Raw genomic sequence first — 18761 nt, 5'->3', positions numbered from 1 at the left:
ACATACGAATATAGCCTCATTGGACTCTGCGTGAGTTTTCCACCAGTGTCATGGGCAAAAATAGAGAGATGAATGAGAGGAAAATGAAAGATAGGGACTGTGATAATGATAAAAACACGTGTTCTTTCAACAGGTCACAAACCTTTCCTCTCAGTGATATTTCTCAGTCTTGCGTACGCAAACATGACATAAAACCATAGACTGTACATACAGTCTACATATACATAGTCTATACATACAGCATAAAACATGAAAAAAACCTTCATTATTCCAGATGTAAATGTACTTTTCAACCACTGTTATGATGAAACATTAAAATTAAAATGTAGACACTGAGATTTGAGGTGATTCTAACTGATCATACTGTAGCTTTTCATTTCAGTTTTGGGAATGATGACTCTTATTTTAATATTTATATGCTGCAGATATCTGGTTTTTGCTTCCCTCTGCTGTTCGTCTGTCTAGTTAATAATAATGTTATGTAGTATGACATCTAAATGTTTCTGTTATGTAAAAATGCAAAACAACACACTTTTAAATTACTGTGCATAATGCAGCTTGCTCAGAACATCTTAATATAGAACTTAGAACTTGGGCTGCATGGTGGCGCAGTTGTTAGCACTGTTGCCTCGCAGCACAAAGGTTGCAGGTTCGAAACTCGACTGCAGGTTCGAAACTCGGCTGCGGCCTTTCTGCGGGGAGTTGTGTGTTCTCCCCATGCATGCGTGGGTTTCCTCCACAGATCACAACATGCCCTATAGGTTATAAATTGTAAGTCGCTTTGGATAAAAGTGTCTGCCAAATAAATAAACATAAACATAAACTTTCAGGAAAAACACATTGTGTTTTATATCATTGCAACTGTTGGTCAGACTGTTGTAAAAAGTTGTCAAATAGCCAATTATAGTAAACCAAAAGAACTTGATGTGCTTGGGTCAGAATGTGTATGAATGCCCGTGTGTCCGGACAGGAAGTGACGGTGACTGGTTTGAGGTCAGTGGCAGGAAAGAATGGGAACTATGCTGTTGCTATGACAGCAACAGGTCACAGCAAAAGCTCTGGTTTTTCTGACATGCTGCAGCCTACAACCACATCCCACCATCGTCCCTGCTGTCTGTCACCAACTGGTGCATCTCGCATCTATTCACCAAAATGGTTCCCTTCATATTGAGACCAAAATAATCAAATAGACCTTGTGGTTACAGAAAATAACTGATTATGGTCTGTGTATGGCATCTGTGCCTCACTAATATTATTTAAAAAATTTTTTAAATGCTTGGGGGCAAATAGTCTTGAACGATTAAAATGTGATTAATCAAGATCGATTAATTACAAAGCTTATACCTAATTACAAAACTAATTAATCAGAGGCGTTGAGTCTGTGGTTGAGTATATGTTTTTTTATGTGCACATACAAGAATAATGTCGTTTTTAAAAAAGCACCATAGCTGCTGAAAGTAATATAATCCATTATATGGTTGCAGAAAAACGTATTTGACATTAGAATATTAACAAAAAATAAATCTATCAAATTCTACAAAGTAAATTGATGCTGGTTTGCTTGTAATACTAACCACTCATGTTTAAAGTGTGGCAGCCTCTATCATTTGTTACAAAAACTAGAAAACCAAGCAACTTAAACACATAAGTAGTGTACACGTTTCAGCTTTTTCAATTATTATTATTTTATTTTTTTATTTTTTTGCATTTTCACTATTGCACCAGTAGATGTCAGCAGTGCCAAACAAAAATAGAGAAAACTGGTCACGAGCATTCTTTGACTGGACATAAACGCTTACTTCTCGCACCATTTTAGTCGATACACCATGTATTGTTTATCATTACTGGCATTTATAGGGTAAATTTAAATATTTATCTGATTTTTTTTGTTTTCTAAATAAATATAGCAATAATTGGTAATAACCCATTTTTATGTAATTTTTACACCATCCTCGGACTAGTTAAAGTAGTCAGAACCGGTGGCGTAATAATTTGGCGGTGTTTCATTACAAGTTGTAGCCAAGCAGTTTAAGGCGCCGACCTTGCACTGAAGTGCGCTTGCGCGCTGCCAGCTCAGCTGACCGTAGTCAGATGATGATGGCAGACTCTGGAAGTAGCGAAGAAGTTGCCGTGATTTGCAACACCGACATCACTTCAGCTGAATCGGAGAACAACATCATAAACACGGTGCTACTTTTTGTTATTCTATACAGAAAGCTTGTTTGTAATGTAAAAAGACGCGTATGCGCGTTAGCAACAATCGTCACGGCCTAAGTTAGCTAACCGACTTTTGGCTACGGAAATTTTCCTACAAGTTCTTCAAAGGCGAGTTTGCAGCTTTATTGGATGTTTATTAGCTTCTGACGCAAAACTAAATGTTTAGCTCTGTGTTTTAAATGCATACTTTTAAAGGCAAACTAGTAAAATAGACTGAAGTTGTCATTTGAAACTATGGAAAACTTTGCTCATGATGTTAGCTTGCTAGTTAGCAAGTGAAACGGCTAACTTTTGTTTACATTGAATGAGCCTCTTTGCGTCACGTGATTTGCGTTTATTTGCTTATTGTATTAAACACAAATCCAAATTCGCGATTTGACGCAGTGTATTACCATTGTTTTTGTATTTTTTGCCCTGTAGCTTGCAGAATGACTTCAGTCAAAAGGCGCATTTTTCTGCTCATTTTATGCAAATTTGCACCTTTTGATTCTCCTGCTCATGACCCTACTTGTCTCTCCCGACTGTAGATGGTAGAAAGAGGTACTGTTCTGTTGAGAAAAATGGAGATAAGTGTGGCAGAAGCGGATAAGAGGACGGGGAAGAACACTGTTAACATGCAGGAAACCTACACTGTCTACCTCATAGAAACACGGTAAGATATGTGTGTGTCATAAATTATTTTTATAAATACAAACAACCTGAAGCTGCAGAAAATAATCTGCAGAGGGAATAAAATGGTGAATTTTATATTAACAGACATATTTACTTTCTCCTAGAATATAGATACTCCTCATGTTTGCAGTAAAAAAAACTATTTAATTCTTTGTTATTTTAATTTTAAAAATGGAATCCAAATGTCATCTTTTTTTGCCTGAAAGACCAGCTGAATCTGTCCCAGAAGGAGGTACGCCAGCTGCACCTGACACGTTGTGGAGGCGCTACAGTGAGTTTGAGCTACTGAGAACTTACCTCCTGGTCACCTATCCTTACATAATCATCCCTCCATTGCCAGAGAAAAGGGTGGGTGGCAGAAAAGTCTTGTGGCGTCTTCTTGTAGATGGTTTTCATTCTTGGGTTTATTAAATACTGCATATTTTTTATTCTATTAGGCTGAGTTTGTGTGGCACAAGCTTTCAGCAGACAACCTTGATCCAGATTTTGTTGAGAGACGGAGAGTTGGTCTGGAAAACTTCCTGCTGCGTGTTGCGTCACATCCTGTCTTGTCCAATGACAAAATTGTCTTCCTCTTTCTTACAGAGGTAATGAATAATTTAGAGTTGTAGCCTTTTATTGTACATCCAGTTCACTTATTCTAAGGTTTTATTGTGTCAACTAGTAAAATGTGTAGGAAATTGTTCCCTTTTTTGTTAAATCCTCGTTCAGGATGTGTAGCAAGGCACTTGGTCAAGTTCAGCATTTATTCTGCTTAAACAAATCTTCACTTTTATTTTTATTGTTCAAATCACTGTCTCACATATCCTCAGGAAAAGGGATGGAGGGATGCTGTTCAAGAGACGGGTTTTCAAGACAAGGTACTATTAGTTTTTACAGTTTTATTGATCAGTTTGGCCTCAAAGTGTTTTTTGTTTTTGTTGTTGTTGTTGTTCTAAAATTAGTATTTCAGGCTGGTTTTATAATGTAAAAGTAAATCCTAGTTGTTTTATTTCCTTATATGTATTTCTGTTCTCAAGGTGGACTCTAGGTTAAAGTCTTTGAGTGCCATGTTAAGAGTCAAGAATCCTGACAAGTAGGTGTAAAACAGACATTTTTGATGTACTTTTCACACAGATATAAAGTTATTAATCAGCATATCTGATTAAACGATAGTCGTAGGATGTTTGTTTGCTAAAAATAGTTTATAGATATTTGTATGTAATATTAAGAAATTAAGAGGCGTTCAAAGATATTTCATTTTTTTCCCAGAAACACAAATTATTGCTTTAAAAATACAAACAAGGTTTATCTCTGCTGTGTTCTCCAGGAGATTCATGGGATTGAAACACTACAGCGATGAGTTGAACACGATCATTTTGCAGTTACTCAGGGTGAGAGCGGTAAGTGTGGACAAAACAGATCTGTGCAGAGCCGCTTTCCATAGGCAACCTTGTTGTCTACAATCCTGTTGTGATGAAAACAAAGGCCTTTGATCAAGATTTATAGTAGAAAACAGCAAACTATTGATCTGATTGCTCTTTAATTTCCCAGCGGGTAGCAGACAGAGTGTATGGAGTTTACAAAGTTCATGGAAACTATGGCAGAGTTTTCAGGTACGGAGCTAGTGTCGCATCTCCACATTGGTAAAGGATTAAAACCTTACATTAGGTATATGTGTAACTGTAATATGATGTCTTTAGTGAATGGAGCGCTATAGAAAAAGAAATGGGAGATGGACTCCAAAGTGCTGGCCACCACATGGACACGTACGTATCGGAGCCTTTTGAGTGTTAGTGTCACTAACACATGGAAAAGGTTCGTCATTGATTCATCTGTAATTATGACTGTGAATTTGCATCCAGGTATGCTGCAGCAATAGATGACATCCTTGAAGAAGAGGAGCACTATGCCGACCAACTGAAGGAATACCTTTTCTACACTGATTCTGTCAGGTAGGTGAGTGTAGTGGAGAGGAACGAAAAAACTTAAAGAGCAAGTTCACTGAGAAACAGTTTTTACTTGTTCTGTTTGAAATACGGTCCCCTTGAGTTTCACGTGAATGCTGAATGTGAAAACGGTCTTCTACCCCCATTTCCTGGATTAGCCGCCGAAAGAGAATAGACAAGGAAACGATCGGATTAGAAAAAGCCTCACAGATGTACGTCACACTGTCACTTATCATTCATGGATTCACCATCTTGGCTTGCGATAGGGATAGCTGTTGTGGGTTTAGTGTCCAAGAAACAACAGCGAACGTCTCTGCTAAAGGTGCTAACCATTAGCATTAGCAACTCCACCACACAGCAGAACTCCTTCAGCCTTATGTTACTTGTGGAGATAAAACATCAACATTACAAATCAAATGGAGTCATATAGTTGCATTGCTGTTTGCCAATCAGAGAAGAAATGTCAAATGTCATTAATATTAATGAGTAAGACTCCAAATCTTGCAGTTTTAAGCCACCACCACTCCTAACTAGCTTCTACTAGAAGCAGCACAGAAAACGACTATACTAGAGACCACGGCAAGTGTTGTTAGGCTTTTTTTTTTAAGTTTAAAAACACTCCTGTTATGTCTTTCTAGAGTTTTTCCATCCATTGAAACTTTGATTTGTGTTAAGGTCGGTGTGCAGGAAACATGAGTTGATCCAGTATGAGCTGGAGATGGCAGCACAAGACCTCACGTACAAGAAACAGCAGAAAGAAGAACTGGCAACTGGGGTAACACACACACACACACACACACACACACACACACCATGCATTTTTAATGTTTTCTGTCTCCTGATAATTTTAGGACTATTATTTTTGGTTTGTGCAGGCGGTGCGGATCTTCTCTCTAAAGGGAATGACCAGTAAATTATTCGGACAAGAGAGTCAGGAGCAGAGGGAGGGCAGGATAGCAGCCCTGGAGCAGAGCATCCAGGAGGGAGAGGAAGCCATAAAGGAGAAGGACGCTGAATGCCAGTAAGCCAACATCAGTTCAGTTAGCTTCTTTTTTAAATTTATTTCCTCTAGTCCGTGTGACTTCCTCCTGATGATTGTAAAGCTTAATCACAGTTTTTTATTAAATAATATCTCGTGAGGTTTGTTAAAATCTGTTTTTAAGGACTTTTCATTGTAGATATTGGGTGAAGGGAAAATTCATCACGCGATTCTAATAAACCTAAAGAAATTCTTGTCTTGACCTGGTCTGAACCCAGATCAGGACCATTTCCCTGTTGAAACATAAACATTTTTCACCCGTTTGTCATTTATTCAGGTTTTCTTGCCCCCGAGTCCGAGTCATTTGATTTTGAGAATCTGCCGATACCGAGTCTCGATCCGATACTTTCGTTACATTAAAAAAAAAATAAAGAAAAGGAAGAAACAGTTCCAGGATGTTCCTCTTTTTTTTATTTAATTACCTTTTTATTTTAATTTTTAACAACAGATCACTTCTGTGAGGTAGCTTGAACAGTCAAGTAATACATAACATAAATTCTTCACTTTTGGGCTTTATTGCAAATATAAAGTCTAATATAAAAGCAGATAGCACTTCAACTTAAAATACCTGGCAGGGGTCTATTTTGCCTCGGCCCCCAAAACGCTTAGATACGCCCCTGGGCATGGGACGGAGTTTTGAAGATGATTAGAATTGTAACAACTATATAAATACTACATGCTGATAAATTATTGCTTTATACAGGTACAAACGTGTAGTGGAATAAATCTACCTACATTTTATGTTTTTAAGAACTTTGTTTTGTTTTCTTGGTTTTTATTTTCCTATCTTCCTGTCCTGTCTGTCTCTGATCTTCCTGCATCTCCCAGTCCTCCAGAAAAACTCCTGCCTGCTCCCTACTTTTTCACCTCACAAGTAACTTTTTAACTAGCAGATCAAGTTGGTCTATTGACCGCAATAAAAGCGGTGTGCACCACGCTGCCTGGCTGCGCCAGTGACGAGCGCTGCAGCGTGAGCGCGTCCACACGTCATGCTCAAATACAGACAGAACTTGCAGCTAGAACATACCAGCGAGAAAATGAACGGACACGGATGACTGTGTGTTAATTGTATATTTTTGGTGACGCCACTTAGAAACGTAGAAAATGTTACTGTGGCCGTGTGCAGAACGCAGCTGGAGTTCATGAATAATCAGCGGTCTGCCTGCCGCTCTCTGCATCTCTGCATCTAAGAATCCCTGCTACTCTGAGTCCATATAAATAATATAATATGGGTAGAAACTGGATCTCTTTCATCGACATATATATACTGGACAATTCATTTCCATAGGCTCCAATAACACGTTTTTGTGCTAAAATGGGAGGTGGCCACCACCGCCATTTTGGCCTTGTCACAGGTTCCGTCAAGCCCAGACAATTCCATAAAAGGGAAGAGAGGAGGAGCTGAGGGTGTGGCTGTAAGGCTGGGATCAACTGACGACACCCGGTCGAACTAGCTACAAGCTAACCCAAAGCTAACGTGGAGGTGGGAGCTAAGCTAACGGAGGTAGCAACCTAGCTACAACCGGAGTTAACTGTGCACAACACCAGAGCTTCTGAGTCAGAGATACGCCGGGCTGACCGCTGGGTAAAACCGGGTGGAACACAGAGATCTCCGAGAGCTCCACAAGCCGGCAGCCGCACAGCAGACAAGCGCCGCTGCGATCTGAGATGCGCAGAGCTGCCGCTGGGGAGAACCGGGTGGAATGGTTTCCATCCCAGAGCTCCACAAGCCGTCAGCCCGCGCAGCAGACAGGAGCCGCGATCAGACAGATCTGTGGGGAGGGGAGAACCAGGTGGAAAACATCGGTCTCCCGAGAGCTCCACAAGCCGATAGTCGGAGCCCAGCTCCACCAACATGTTGTATTTCAACTCATTTTCTAAAGTGCAGCATGCACTGGGTTTTACCCTATTAGATTTAAATTTCATGGTTAAACAGTACATGTTAAAATCTAAGCTCAGCTCGGCAGTGACCTAAAATACATAAATATAATTTTACTTACAGAAAAAAATGAAGTGGCGACTCCTTGGACGCTCTATTAGTGCAATTAATGCCACAGCAAGTCATTTTGTCCAACAATTGCACAAAAAATATCCAAAAAAGAACACACACACACAGACTCAAAATCCTGGAACAGTTTCCAAGCCAGGCCGAGGCTCTACTGAGGCCTTTCCACGGAGCTAGCTCGGCGGTCAGTCACGTGGGTCTGATGCTCATTAATTATACAGAAATTTAGGCTTTTAATACACTTAAACAGAAGAGTGATAAAAAAAATGCACCCCCCTCAGAGTTGTCATGAGTGTAAACTAGATCATTTAAACCAAAAGCATGTTTTGGTACCAGGCTGTAAACATGTTTATTTCTGCTGTGAAATTGGTATTTTTAACATGGGAGTCAATGAGGATTTGCTCGCTTCTGACACCAGCCCCTAGTGGATGAGGGTGGAACTGCAATTTTGAGCCGCAATGTGGGGGCCTGGTCTCTTTTGTGCTCCTTCTGGGTGTGTAAGTTAAGGGCATCAGGGGAGCCTGACAACCTTTAAGGAGAACCAAGTTGCTCTCCTGTAATTTGAACCCAGTGTCCGAGTCCGGATCGGGAAGTAAAGCCTGAGTCCCGATCGAGTCTGAAACCACGTGATCGGGGCCGATTTCCGAGCATGTGATCGGATCGAGACATCCCTAATTTATTTATTTATTTGATAACTGATGAAGCTAACCGCCCTGTCACTGCAGCTCGGGAGCTCATCTCTGCCAAACCAACCAGAATGGCAGCTGCTTTAATTAGAGGCTCACCTCTGTGTTGTTGCACAGCAACCTGTCTGTTCACTTGTTTTATCAACAAGAACCATCTGTGTCATTATAAAACTAGGAACAAGCCAAATAAGAGCATACACACTGTTGCATTGTTCCTCTTCCTCTTCCTCTCGATTGTCTTGAGGGAAATACTTATGATTGTATTTTCTGTGTGTGTGTGTGTGTCTGTGTGTCATTAGGGAGTTTGTGCAAAAAGCTTGGACTGACATTGAACGCTTTAAGGAGCAGAAAGACAAAGATTTACGGGAGGCCCTAATCAGCTATGCCATTATGCAAATCAGCATGTGTAAAAAGGTGAGGACTCTGTTTCTGTTCCTTCAGAGTTCGTTCGTTCCCGTTCATGCTTCACATGCAAGTAACGTTTCACATCTTCTGCCATGTGTTCTCTCTTTCAGGGAATCCAGGTGTGGTCTAATGCCAAAGAGTGCTTCAACAAAATGTGAGCCACTTAAGGGACCAAATCGCACCCTTGACCAAAAGTAGCAGTCGTTCGTTCAGGTTGCACAGACTTCAGCCATCGGCAACTCGTCCTGCAGTTGTGTGGAGAAAGGCAGGGAGCTCGAACACTGCCTCCACTTGTCTTACGCGGCAACGGATAATAATTCTGCCAACATTTCTGTTTTTCTTTTGTTGTTTTTCCTGCATATTATTTGAAAATGTTGAAGCAAACGCTGTGACTGTATGATTTTTCCTTAATCCTAAATTTGAAAAAACGAGCAGCAGATTACAACTCTAAATCAGGTCATGAGAAGCTGCACATGGATGTTAGAATCCGCTTCATAGGAGATGTACTTTTAGTAATTTGACAATAAGCTAAAGAAACTGAGGTGGACAGCAGTTTTAAGATGAATTCTTGGAAATAATCTTGAACGTAGCATTGAATATTAAGACGTTTGGTCAGATTTCTTTCAGATGGATGCTCCACCTTAAATAATGAGCTCCACTACAGTTTCAGATTTTATACGAAATACGTCATCGAAGTTCAGGTACAGATTACATGCGAAGAAAGGTGGACTGCCAGACTTTGAACTGTTAAAGTAAACGATGAGTGGTTATTTTATTGTTAAATAATGAATCCACGCTGCCAAATAATATGCCTTGCATGTTTCCTTGTTTACCTCCTTGATGCACAGAGGCAGAACCATAACTCGGCTGCCTTCCTACTGCAGAGCTTCACAGCCTAAAAAAACCACGACGTTTAAAAACCAACTGATTTCAGTGTGACTCGTCACCGTTTTGTGACCTAAATGAAGGAGCTAATACGCTCTAATCTGGCTTTGTGAAGTATAGAAACCAAACACACGCATTTATCCTTAAAGGAGGCGAAATTAGGTACCAAATGGATCTGAAAGTGCAGATAACCACAAACCTTAAGTTTTTGTTTCAGAATCAGCCTGAAGCAGATTTTTTTTATTTTTACATCAAATCCATTAAAAGTTGTGCTAATTTGCAAAATATGTAATAAAGTTTTTGAATCATTTTGTTGCATCTTTCTTACTCAATATTGCGCATGTTACAGATTAAACACAGCCTTTTGCAGAAATGAGGATTGTGGCTCAGAGAAACGGGCCAAAATCTAAAAGTCCTGATGTTTGTCTTTAGTTTATATCAAAACAAGCTTACCCCTATTTTAGCACTGCCTCATCTTCTCCACCTGCTCCTGCCTAGTAAATGCATAAATAATAATCTTAAACAAAGCAAATACAATTCCCTCATGGAGAAAGTAAAATAAGTTTTTGATCTAAAAAGTGTATGACACAACTTAGTTTTCTAACGAACATCTGGAATTTACAACTTTTCCTCATTAACTCAGCTGGCTGAATGGCGCCCCCTCTTGATTTAAAGTAAAAATCTATTATGCAAAGCAGAAATTTATGGAAGCCCGTTCCCGCCACTGATTAAAGAAAATCTTATAATTGTGATTCAATATTTCATAATTATGAGATACTATCTCATAATTTCTCAAAATTGAGAGCTAAGTTATGAGATACTTTCTCAAATTAGATGATATTATTAGCATCTCTAATTTTGACTTAGTATTGCATTATTATGACTTTATTATTATGCCTTGGCGTCTGGCTTGACGACTCCCTCTCCTTCAAGCCCCATATAGATAATCTACTGAAGAAACTCAAACTCAAAACTGGGTTTCTTGTTTTGAAACCGCCTGCATGTCTGGAGACTGCTGGAGATTGACACCAGCATCCCCACCCCGCTACCCCGTGAGGATAAGTGGGTAAGGAAACTGGATTAATCTCCTTGAATACGTTTAAAACCAGTTTGAGAGCACTAGAGATGGATTCCCTGTGTTGTCACTGCCTTCTGTATTTCTGTATATAACTGAGAAGAGCTGTGACTATCTTTTGCTGCCTCTTGGTCACGACTCCCCTTGAAAATTAGGTTTTTTTTTATCTCAATGGGATCTTATAAAGAAATAAAATAAATGAGATAGCTAAGTCTTAATTATAAGACAGTATCTCATAATAATGAGTTTCTATGAGATAGTAAGTCAAAGTTATTAATTATCTCATAATTAAGAGATAGCTATCTTATAATTTTGACTTACTATCTCATATTTAGTATCTCATGAGATCATTTTTAAATCAGAGTGGCAGGAGTGGGCTTCCATAGAAGAGGCTGAGAAAGGTAAGGCAGGTAAAAGTATCTGCTTGATCTCATCCAGGTTTTCCCTTGAGGTCATGATTTAAAGTCTCAAACAGAAACTTGTTTTAGGATTAAAATGACGTCATACCCCCAATTAATTAATTTGTCCATGTTTTATAAATTTGATAAAAGACATGCATACAAGCCAGATAAATATGGACTTAGGCAACAAGAAAGTGTTTCATCTAAAACTAAATGAGCCTGAGATGGTTAAATACAACATGACTATTTCTGAATACGTCTTTGTCGACCATAGGATAACACTTAAAAAGAAACTCATGTTACCAATAAAAACCTACAGCATCGGATGGTTTATCAAATCAAATATTGATTTGTGGATCAATCCATGTTACCAAGGCAACATCGAGCCCTAAACGTCCGTCAGCCTGTAGTTAGGCGCGGAGACCCGCCCACTTTAATAAAAACCGAACCCTCTCTCCCAATCCGGACAAAAGACGACGACAGGTCTGCGGCGGCGCGAGTTGAGTCTGAGCATCTGGCCACCTTGGAGCGACACGACGCGCAAGAACGCACCGGCACGCTGACGAGCACGCACGCCCTCCGGATTCACCTGAAACCTCCGAGCCCGGTAATTGTCCTTGGTGAAGGGCGGAAAAAAGGGAGAGGGAGCCCCCAATTTTTTTTTCTCGGAACAACCAAACCAGCGGCTTCAAATGATGTCATACCTGTGGATTCTGCTGTTGGGCAGCCTGCTGGCTTCACGCGCCACGGCGCAAGGTAATGTTCATGTCCAAATAATGACTATCTATCTATCTATCTATCTATCTATCTATCTATCATCTATCTATCTATCTATCTATCTATCTATCTATCTATCTATCTATCTATCTATCTATCTATCTATCTATCTATCTATCTATCTATATCTATCTATCTATCTATCTATCTATCTATCTATCTATCTATCTATCTATCTATCTATCTATCTATCTATCTATCTATCTATCTATCTATCTATCTATCTATCATCTATCTATCTATCTATCTATCTATCATCTATCTATCTATCCATCTATCTATCTATCTATCTATCTATCTATCTATCTATCTATCTATCTATCTATCTATCTATCTATCTATCTATCTATCTATCTATCTATCTATCATCATCTATCTATCATCTATCCATCCTCCATCTCTTCTCTGTGACTATATCCTCACTAATCTGAGTCACTTTAGTTCCAGCTGCATTCTGCTTGTTTTAATTAGCATGACTGGATGAGTGAACAGCTTTTTATTATCTCCACCATAATTTGTCTCCAGCTTTTGGCTGAATGAAGATGTGTCAGGCTCTATCTTTTAGGACCTGATCCATGGAGGGGTGTGGTGGGCTCAGTGTAATTATCTCCATCTTCCTCTTTTTTTAACTGACTGACTCGTTTTTGTTTGCTTTCTTCTCCTTCCAGGTGTCTTTTATTTGCTGGATGTTCTTTTTTTTTATTTGCTGCTCTCTCCTCTTCCTCCTTCAGCCGGCCTGTAGGCCTTTGCCCTTGTCAGCAACCCATGCAATGATCTCTGATTGTTCAAGTGCACAATAAAACTCACATGGAGAGAAGGGAACTGTTGAGGGAAAACACATAATCTGAGGGAAAATGGAGCAAAAGAGGGAGAGGTTTTTGGGTGGGGATAAAGGATAAATTTGAGGGAAAACAGAGAGATACAATAAAGAAAAAAAGGGGGAAAGCAAGAACCTTTCTATCATTATGCAAACTATTTCAGTTGAGCGTTAGCGTGCTTGGATGTGATCTGGTCATCTCACTCTACCGGTTTAATTTAGATTAGATTAGCAGAGACAAAGCACACACATACATTTCCCCTTTTTTCCCTCATTGTTTCTCCCCAACACACCTTTTTCCACTTTTTTATTCTTTTATTACAACTTCATAATGATCTCGTTGGACTTTGATGCACCGGCGCGCTCCAGATCTCCGTGGGTGTGTTTGCGCAGTGTCATGTGTGCACACACATCAGTTTAACACTTTACAAGATGAGGTGCCGGGTCATTGGCTTATCTGGACATCGGTGTGACGTTTGTGTTTTAGACGTGAAAGTTAGGGAGTGCCGGGTAACCAGATCCTGTTCCAGCTGTAGACAACACCCAACACACAACTAGTTTCAGCACCTTCCATTCCTCCAGGGCCCTCAGCATTTCTGTGTGTGTGTGTGTGTGTGTGTGTGTGTGTGTGTGTGTGCGTGCGTGCGTGCGTGCGTGCGTGTGTGTAAGAGAATGAGTGAGGGAGTGGGTGGGGCATGCTCCAACTTTTATGTATAGAACATGTGGGAGTACAGGGGAACTCAATGAATTTGTGTGTGCGTTTATGGGAATAAGTCATCCGTTAAACACGTGTGTCTGAAAGGCAAATTCAGGAATAAAAGGAGTTGTGTGATGTGTGCCAGGTGTGTGTGTGTGTGTGTGTGTGTGTGTGTGTGTGTGATGTGTGCCAGCTGTGTGTGTGTGTGTGTGTGTATGTGTGTGTGTGCACTGAGAGTGTGCCGACTTGCCTGTGTTTACACCTTCAACTGCCAAACACATAAATCATCGTTTTTGGTGGGTGAGTAAATCTCTCTCTCTCTCTCTCTCTCTCTCTCTCTCTCTCTCTCTCTCTCTCTCTCTCTCTCTCTCTCTCTCTCTCTCTCTCTCTCTCTCTCTCACACACACACGCACACACGCACACATGCACACACACACCTACAGCAGTCACATTTTCTCACAGAACACCATATTTAAGGGTTACATGATTGAAGGAAAGGATACAAACATACATGTGCTGTCATCTCAGAAGGCCAATCTGCACAAAGAATTGTTGGTATTATGATTATTAGAATTATTGCAACACAAGGCATGAAAATTACAGCTCCAAGTGTGAGGCCACATGTAAATGTGAGTGCATGAGCGGCGTGGTGTGCATACTTATTTGCTTACCTGCACACAGGTGAGCTTACATAATCTTGGCAGAAACCAGAAGCGTCAGAAAACGAAGTTCCTAACGTTTATAACATACCACAGCTTTGATGATTCTGCTGTTGTTGCGTAAGTAAAGTTACTGACAGGTTTTACAGTCACTTTCTTCACTAAATAAAGTATAAATAAACAAAGAATTTAATCCCAATAAATAGAATTTAATCAATAAAACACACGCATGACAAGTAGAAACTTTTGCTAAACTGTAAAAAATCATTTATTACAAATATTGCTTAAACCGAACTATTTTGTGTTTTATGAACTGCAATCGATGCACATAAACAAGACAAATCAATGTTTTACATTATATTTCTCTTTATTCAATCAACACAGCTGAGGGATGCTTTTTGTGCTCCAAAACTCTGAACATCCTGTTTAACCATCTGGAGGCAGGCGTTGCAGATTTGCAACGGTGTAGTATTGGATTGGATTAAAAGCTACTTAACTAATAGGCAACAGTTTGTACAGATAGATCAAAATAAATCTAGACTCATGAATATCAATTGTGGGGTACCTCAAGGATCCGTCCTAGGCCTAAAAAATGTTTATTATGTACATAAATGATATATGTAAAGTATCAACGCAATCCAGATTTGTTTCATTATCAGACAACACAAACATTCTTTGTACTGGTGTGGATTTGCAGCAGATTCTTGGGGTAATCACAAAAGAAATACATGGTATAAAAATGGTTTGATACAAATAAACTATCTTTAAATCTGGATTAAACAAAATTCATGTTATTTGGAAAACACATTAAAATATTGTAGTAAATATAACTAAAAGGTTAATATCGAAAGGGTTACTGAATTAAAATTTCTTGGGGTAATCGTGGACCATAAAATCTGCTGGAAACCACAAATTGAATATGTTAGGGGGAAGCATCCTAACAAAAACACAACATATTCTCAATTGTAAAGCTCTTCATGCATTGTATTGTACACTACTCTTACCCTATCTGAGTTACTGTACAGAAATGTGGGGAAATACATACTTACACAATAATAACTATAATATAACAATTAATTTAATGCAAAAACAGGCTATTAGATTAATAAATCAAGCAGGATACAAAGATCATACTAATAAACTATTTATAAAGACTGGACTACTGAAATTTCCAGATCTGGTTCAAATTAAAACAGCACAAATACTGTATGAGACAAAAACAACCAACTTCCCCTAAAAATAATGAAAGTGTTTCATGTAAAGGATGGAGGGTGCAACCTAAGAGCCCATTAGAATTTTAAAACTCATGCTTTCAGAACAACATTAAAAAGCTGGTGTATCTCAGTGGTGGGTATTAACATATGGAATGGTCTAACAGATGGCATAAAGCAAAGTAAGAACATAAGCCAATTTAAAAGAAAATTCAAAGAACAAAGTTTTAATTCATATAGAAATGAAAAGCAGTAAAAATCTAGAAAAGTTTATAAATCATTGACACTGTACAGATGAGAGCCTTGTTTTGTTAGACTGCACAGTTGCAACAGTGACTTTGTTGTATTTCTTTCTTCCTTTCCATGGTCTTTATTTTTTTGAAAAAAGGTGTAAATTTGTTAAAATGAATGACTTCATACTCTTAGTTTAAATTGGACTTTTTTTCTCTTTTGAAATATTAAATATGTAAAGAGGGCAGGGCCTTAATAGTGCATATTTCAACCTATCTCCATTTCAAGCAATGTTGATTGTTACAAATTATGTTATTTACTTTATTTTTTAAGTGTTAATGTTTGAAATTAAGAGAAAGAAAGAAAGAAAGAAAGACAGAAAGAAAGAAAGACAGAAAGAAAGAAAGAAAGACAGAAAGAAAGAAAGACAGAAAGAAAGAAAGAAAGACAGAAAGAAAGACAGAAAGAAAGAAAGAAAGAAAGAAAGAAAGAAAGTACCCCTGAAGGACTTAGTTATTCATCCTTTTATCAAAACTTATTTTGAGCCTGAGGCCTAGTCCACACGTAGCCGGATTTTTTTTTTTAAACGAATATCCGCCCCTCCAAAAACTTGCATCCACACCACCTCGTTTACAACAAAAAACTCTGTCCACACGTACCCGGAGAAATACTGTAATAAAAGTAGCCGTGGGCAGCACGGGCAGAATATCTTGCCCTCCGGTCAGAACCTGAACACACCACCAGTAGGCAAGGGCTTATAAAAGACACACTTTATTGCACAATCAATAATAAAACACAACGCTAAAACACCATGGCCCAAGCCCTCTCTTCTAAAACCAACTGTCCAGCATGAGTCACATAAGCAGCGGTACTTAGCTGTCACGGATGGTGTGACCCCCGTCCCCGGGGTCTGAGCTTCCAACGCCGTCCAATGCCCCGGGGTGTAGCTTGCGAGGACGGCGGGTAAATCCACAACATAAGTCCACTGCCAGAGTCCGTAGCGGCAGATGTCGGCGCGGCCTTGGCATCACCTATGCCCAGCCCTAACTGTCTAAAGAAGGCGACCAGCCTTCCCTCCTGGCGCTGGAACTCTAAACACCTGTTCAGCTATCTTCGTCGCCGGCAGCCCTACCCGGCTGCGAACGACCCCACCCCCCAAAGTCCGATGCCACAATGACAGGTCGACCACGCACACCTCTCAGTAGGTCTGTCACCCTTTTTATCCTCCCTGGCCTCGTTATCCATAACGAGGACCAGCTGGTGTCCAATCACCACACCCTCAGAGCTCGGCAGCTTCCGTCTTCTGTCCATCACAATACGTTGTTAAGGACATGCCAGACCTGTAGGCGGCAGTACTTCCCCCGTTCTTAACCTCGTCCTTCATCTGTGGTCTTCCGCAAGGAGCAGAATTCCGCTTGCAAAAACAAACAAGCAAAAAGCGCTTGGACAATTGATAAAGCGAGCGCAGCTCTGAGGGCATCCATGCTGTCGGCTAGTGTAAACACAGGTCGCACACGTGATGTCAGCATTTTTTTGACGCGGAAAGTGACGTTGCGGACCTTAAAACTCCGGTTTTGTCCGTCCACACGCAGACACCCAAAACGGAGAAAACGCAGATCTTCACTTTGGCCGGAGTTTTTAAAAAGATCCGTTTTCGTGTGAAAAAACTCCGTTTTCGTGTGGATGACAGGCCAAAACGTAGAAAAATATCTACGTTTTGGCAGATCCCCGGCTACGTGTGGACAGGGCCTGAGAGAGTTAAAGGTTAAAGTGAAAGTTTGAAACCTTTTAAATGCTCTGCAGTCCACTGGGCTGGGAATGGATTGAAGCATTTAGCAGGAAAAGGCACGTCAGTGGGAAGAATCAATTTTGAAAACAAAAAAAAATCCCAAAGTTACTAAAACTCCCCTGCAAAGCTTCTTAAAAAGATCAGTCCATAGGTGTTACCTTTCTGCATAACAGCTTAAGCAGAGATTCCCAGAGCTCCCTCTCTCCAGCCGCTGCCTTTAGCTCATCCAGAGGGACTCTAAGGCGTTCCCAGGCCAACAATGAGATCTAATCACTCCAGCAAGTCCTGCTCCGTCTCAAGGTCCCCTCTCTGTGGGACAAGTCGTGAACACCTCTTATGGAAGGAGTCCAGAAGACATTCTTACCGCATACCCAAACCGCCTCAGTCGTCTGTTTTCAGATCTGCAATTCAACTTAAAACAGGTTATTGTCCTAAAGAGAGAGAGAGAGAGAGAGAGAGAGAGAGAGAGAGAGAGAGAGAGAGAGAGAGAGAGAGAGAGAGAGAGAGAGAGAGAGAGAGAGAGAGAGAGAGAGAGAGAGAGAGAGAGAGAGAGAGAGAGAGAGAGACTGATTAGTTCATTTAAATAAATTGTTTCATTAATCAGGTCTTGATGTGTTCATGCATTTAGGACAATATGTGAACCAGACAGTATTCTTAACAGATGTGATTTTAAAAAGTCCTAATAATCTACATTTTAAGTACATTAACATTATTTCTGGCAGGAAGATACTTTAGAATACATCGAAACAATCTACTTTATAAGATACATGCAATATTGATAGAAAGCAGCAATCTTCTGGTGACAAACTGAGAATCCTGAAAAAAATCTCCAGTTTCCTTCAAATGTAGCCACTAGGTGTAATTGGATGCGGCTCACCGGGGGCGGATCTACAAAATTATTGATGGGGTGGCAGAAGAGGCGCAAACATTTTTATAGGGTGGCAATACATACACACACACACACACACACACACACACACACACACACACACACACACACACACACACACACACACACATATATATACATATATATATATGTATATGTATATATATGTATATATATAATATTTCACTGCACTGAGGTATTGTACTTTGGTTCTATTGTTCACTCAGAAACACGTTTTCCTTTTTTCTTTTCCCAGTTTTTACATATTCATTTGTTTTGGGTCCTCATTTAATAAGCTTAAAGGACCATCACGAAAATAAAACACATAATAAAATTATGTCCTTCCTACAACAGCTGAATGCGGCAGTTTCCATGTTG

At 39.8% G+C, this 18761-nt stretch overlaps 2 protein-coding genes across 2 annotated transcripts in view; both read left to right on the top strand.

Moving 5' to 3' along the window:
* The first annotated feature begins 2032 nt into the window (after positions 1-2032).
* Positions 2033-9450, top strand: snx4 (sorting nexin 4). The gene is made up of 14 exons (XM_015966726.3): positions 2033-2187; positions 2745-2869; positions 3096-3237; positions 3327-3476; positions 3702-3749; positions 3909-3964; positions 4199-4271; positions 4423-4484; positions 4572-4637; positions 4734-4823; positions 5493-5592; positions 5693-5838; positions 8847-8961; positions 9063-9450. The coding sequence occupies exons 1-14, from the start codon at positions 2092-2094 to the stop codon at positions 9108-9110; spliced, it is 1317 nt and encodes a 438-aa protein (XP_015822212.1). The 5' UTR covers positions 2033-2091; the 3' UTR covers positions 9111-9450.
* Positions 9451-11795: 2345 nt separating this feature from the next.
* Positions 11796-18761, top strand: part of si:ch211-39i22.1 (probable transport accessory protein MmpS3) — a 35468-nt gene continuing 28502 nt past the window's right edge. The window contains exon 1 of the mRNA XM_070543940.1: positions 11796-12069. Coding sequence (XP_070400041.1) covers positions 12006-12069 — 64 coding nt within the window. The 5' untranslated portion in view covers positions 11796-12005. The remainder of the gene's footprint in view (positions 12070-18761) is intronic.

This window comes from Nothobranchius furzeri, chromosome 14 (assembly GCF_043380555.1).
Source record: "Nothobranchius furzeri strain GRZ-AD chromosome 14, NfurGRZ-RIMD1, whole genome shotgun sequence".
NCBI classification, from domain to species: Eukaryota; Metazoa; Chordata; class Actinopteri; order Cyprinodontiformes; family Nothobranchiidae; genus Nothobranchius; species Nothobranchius furzeri.
This window is presented reverse-complemented; position numbering and strand designations above follow the sequence as displayed.

Coding starts and splice junctions, on each gene's coding strand:
- snx4 (XM_015966726.3), top strand. CDS start 2,092: ATGATGATGGCAGACTCTGGAAGTAGCGAAGAAGTTGCCGTGATTTGC. Junction 3,477..3,701: donor TCTTCCTCTTTCTTACAGAG/GTAATGAATAAT, acceptor ACATATCCTCAG/GAAAAGGGATGGAGGGATGC. Junction 4,638..4,733: donor GCTGGCCACCACATGGACAC/GTACGTATCGGA, acceptor ATTTGCATCCAG/GTATGCTGCAGCAATAGATG.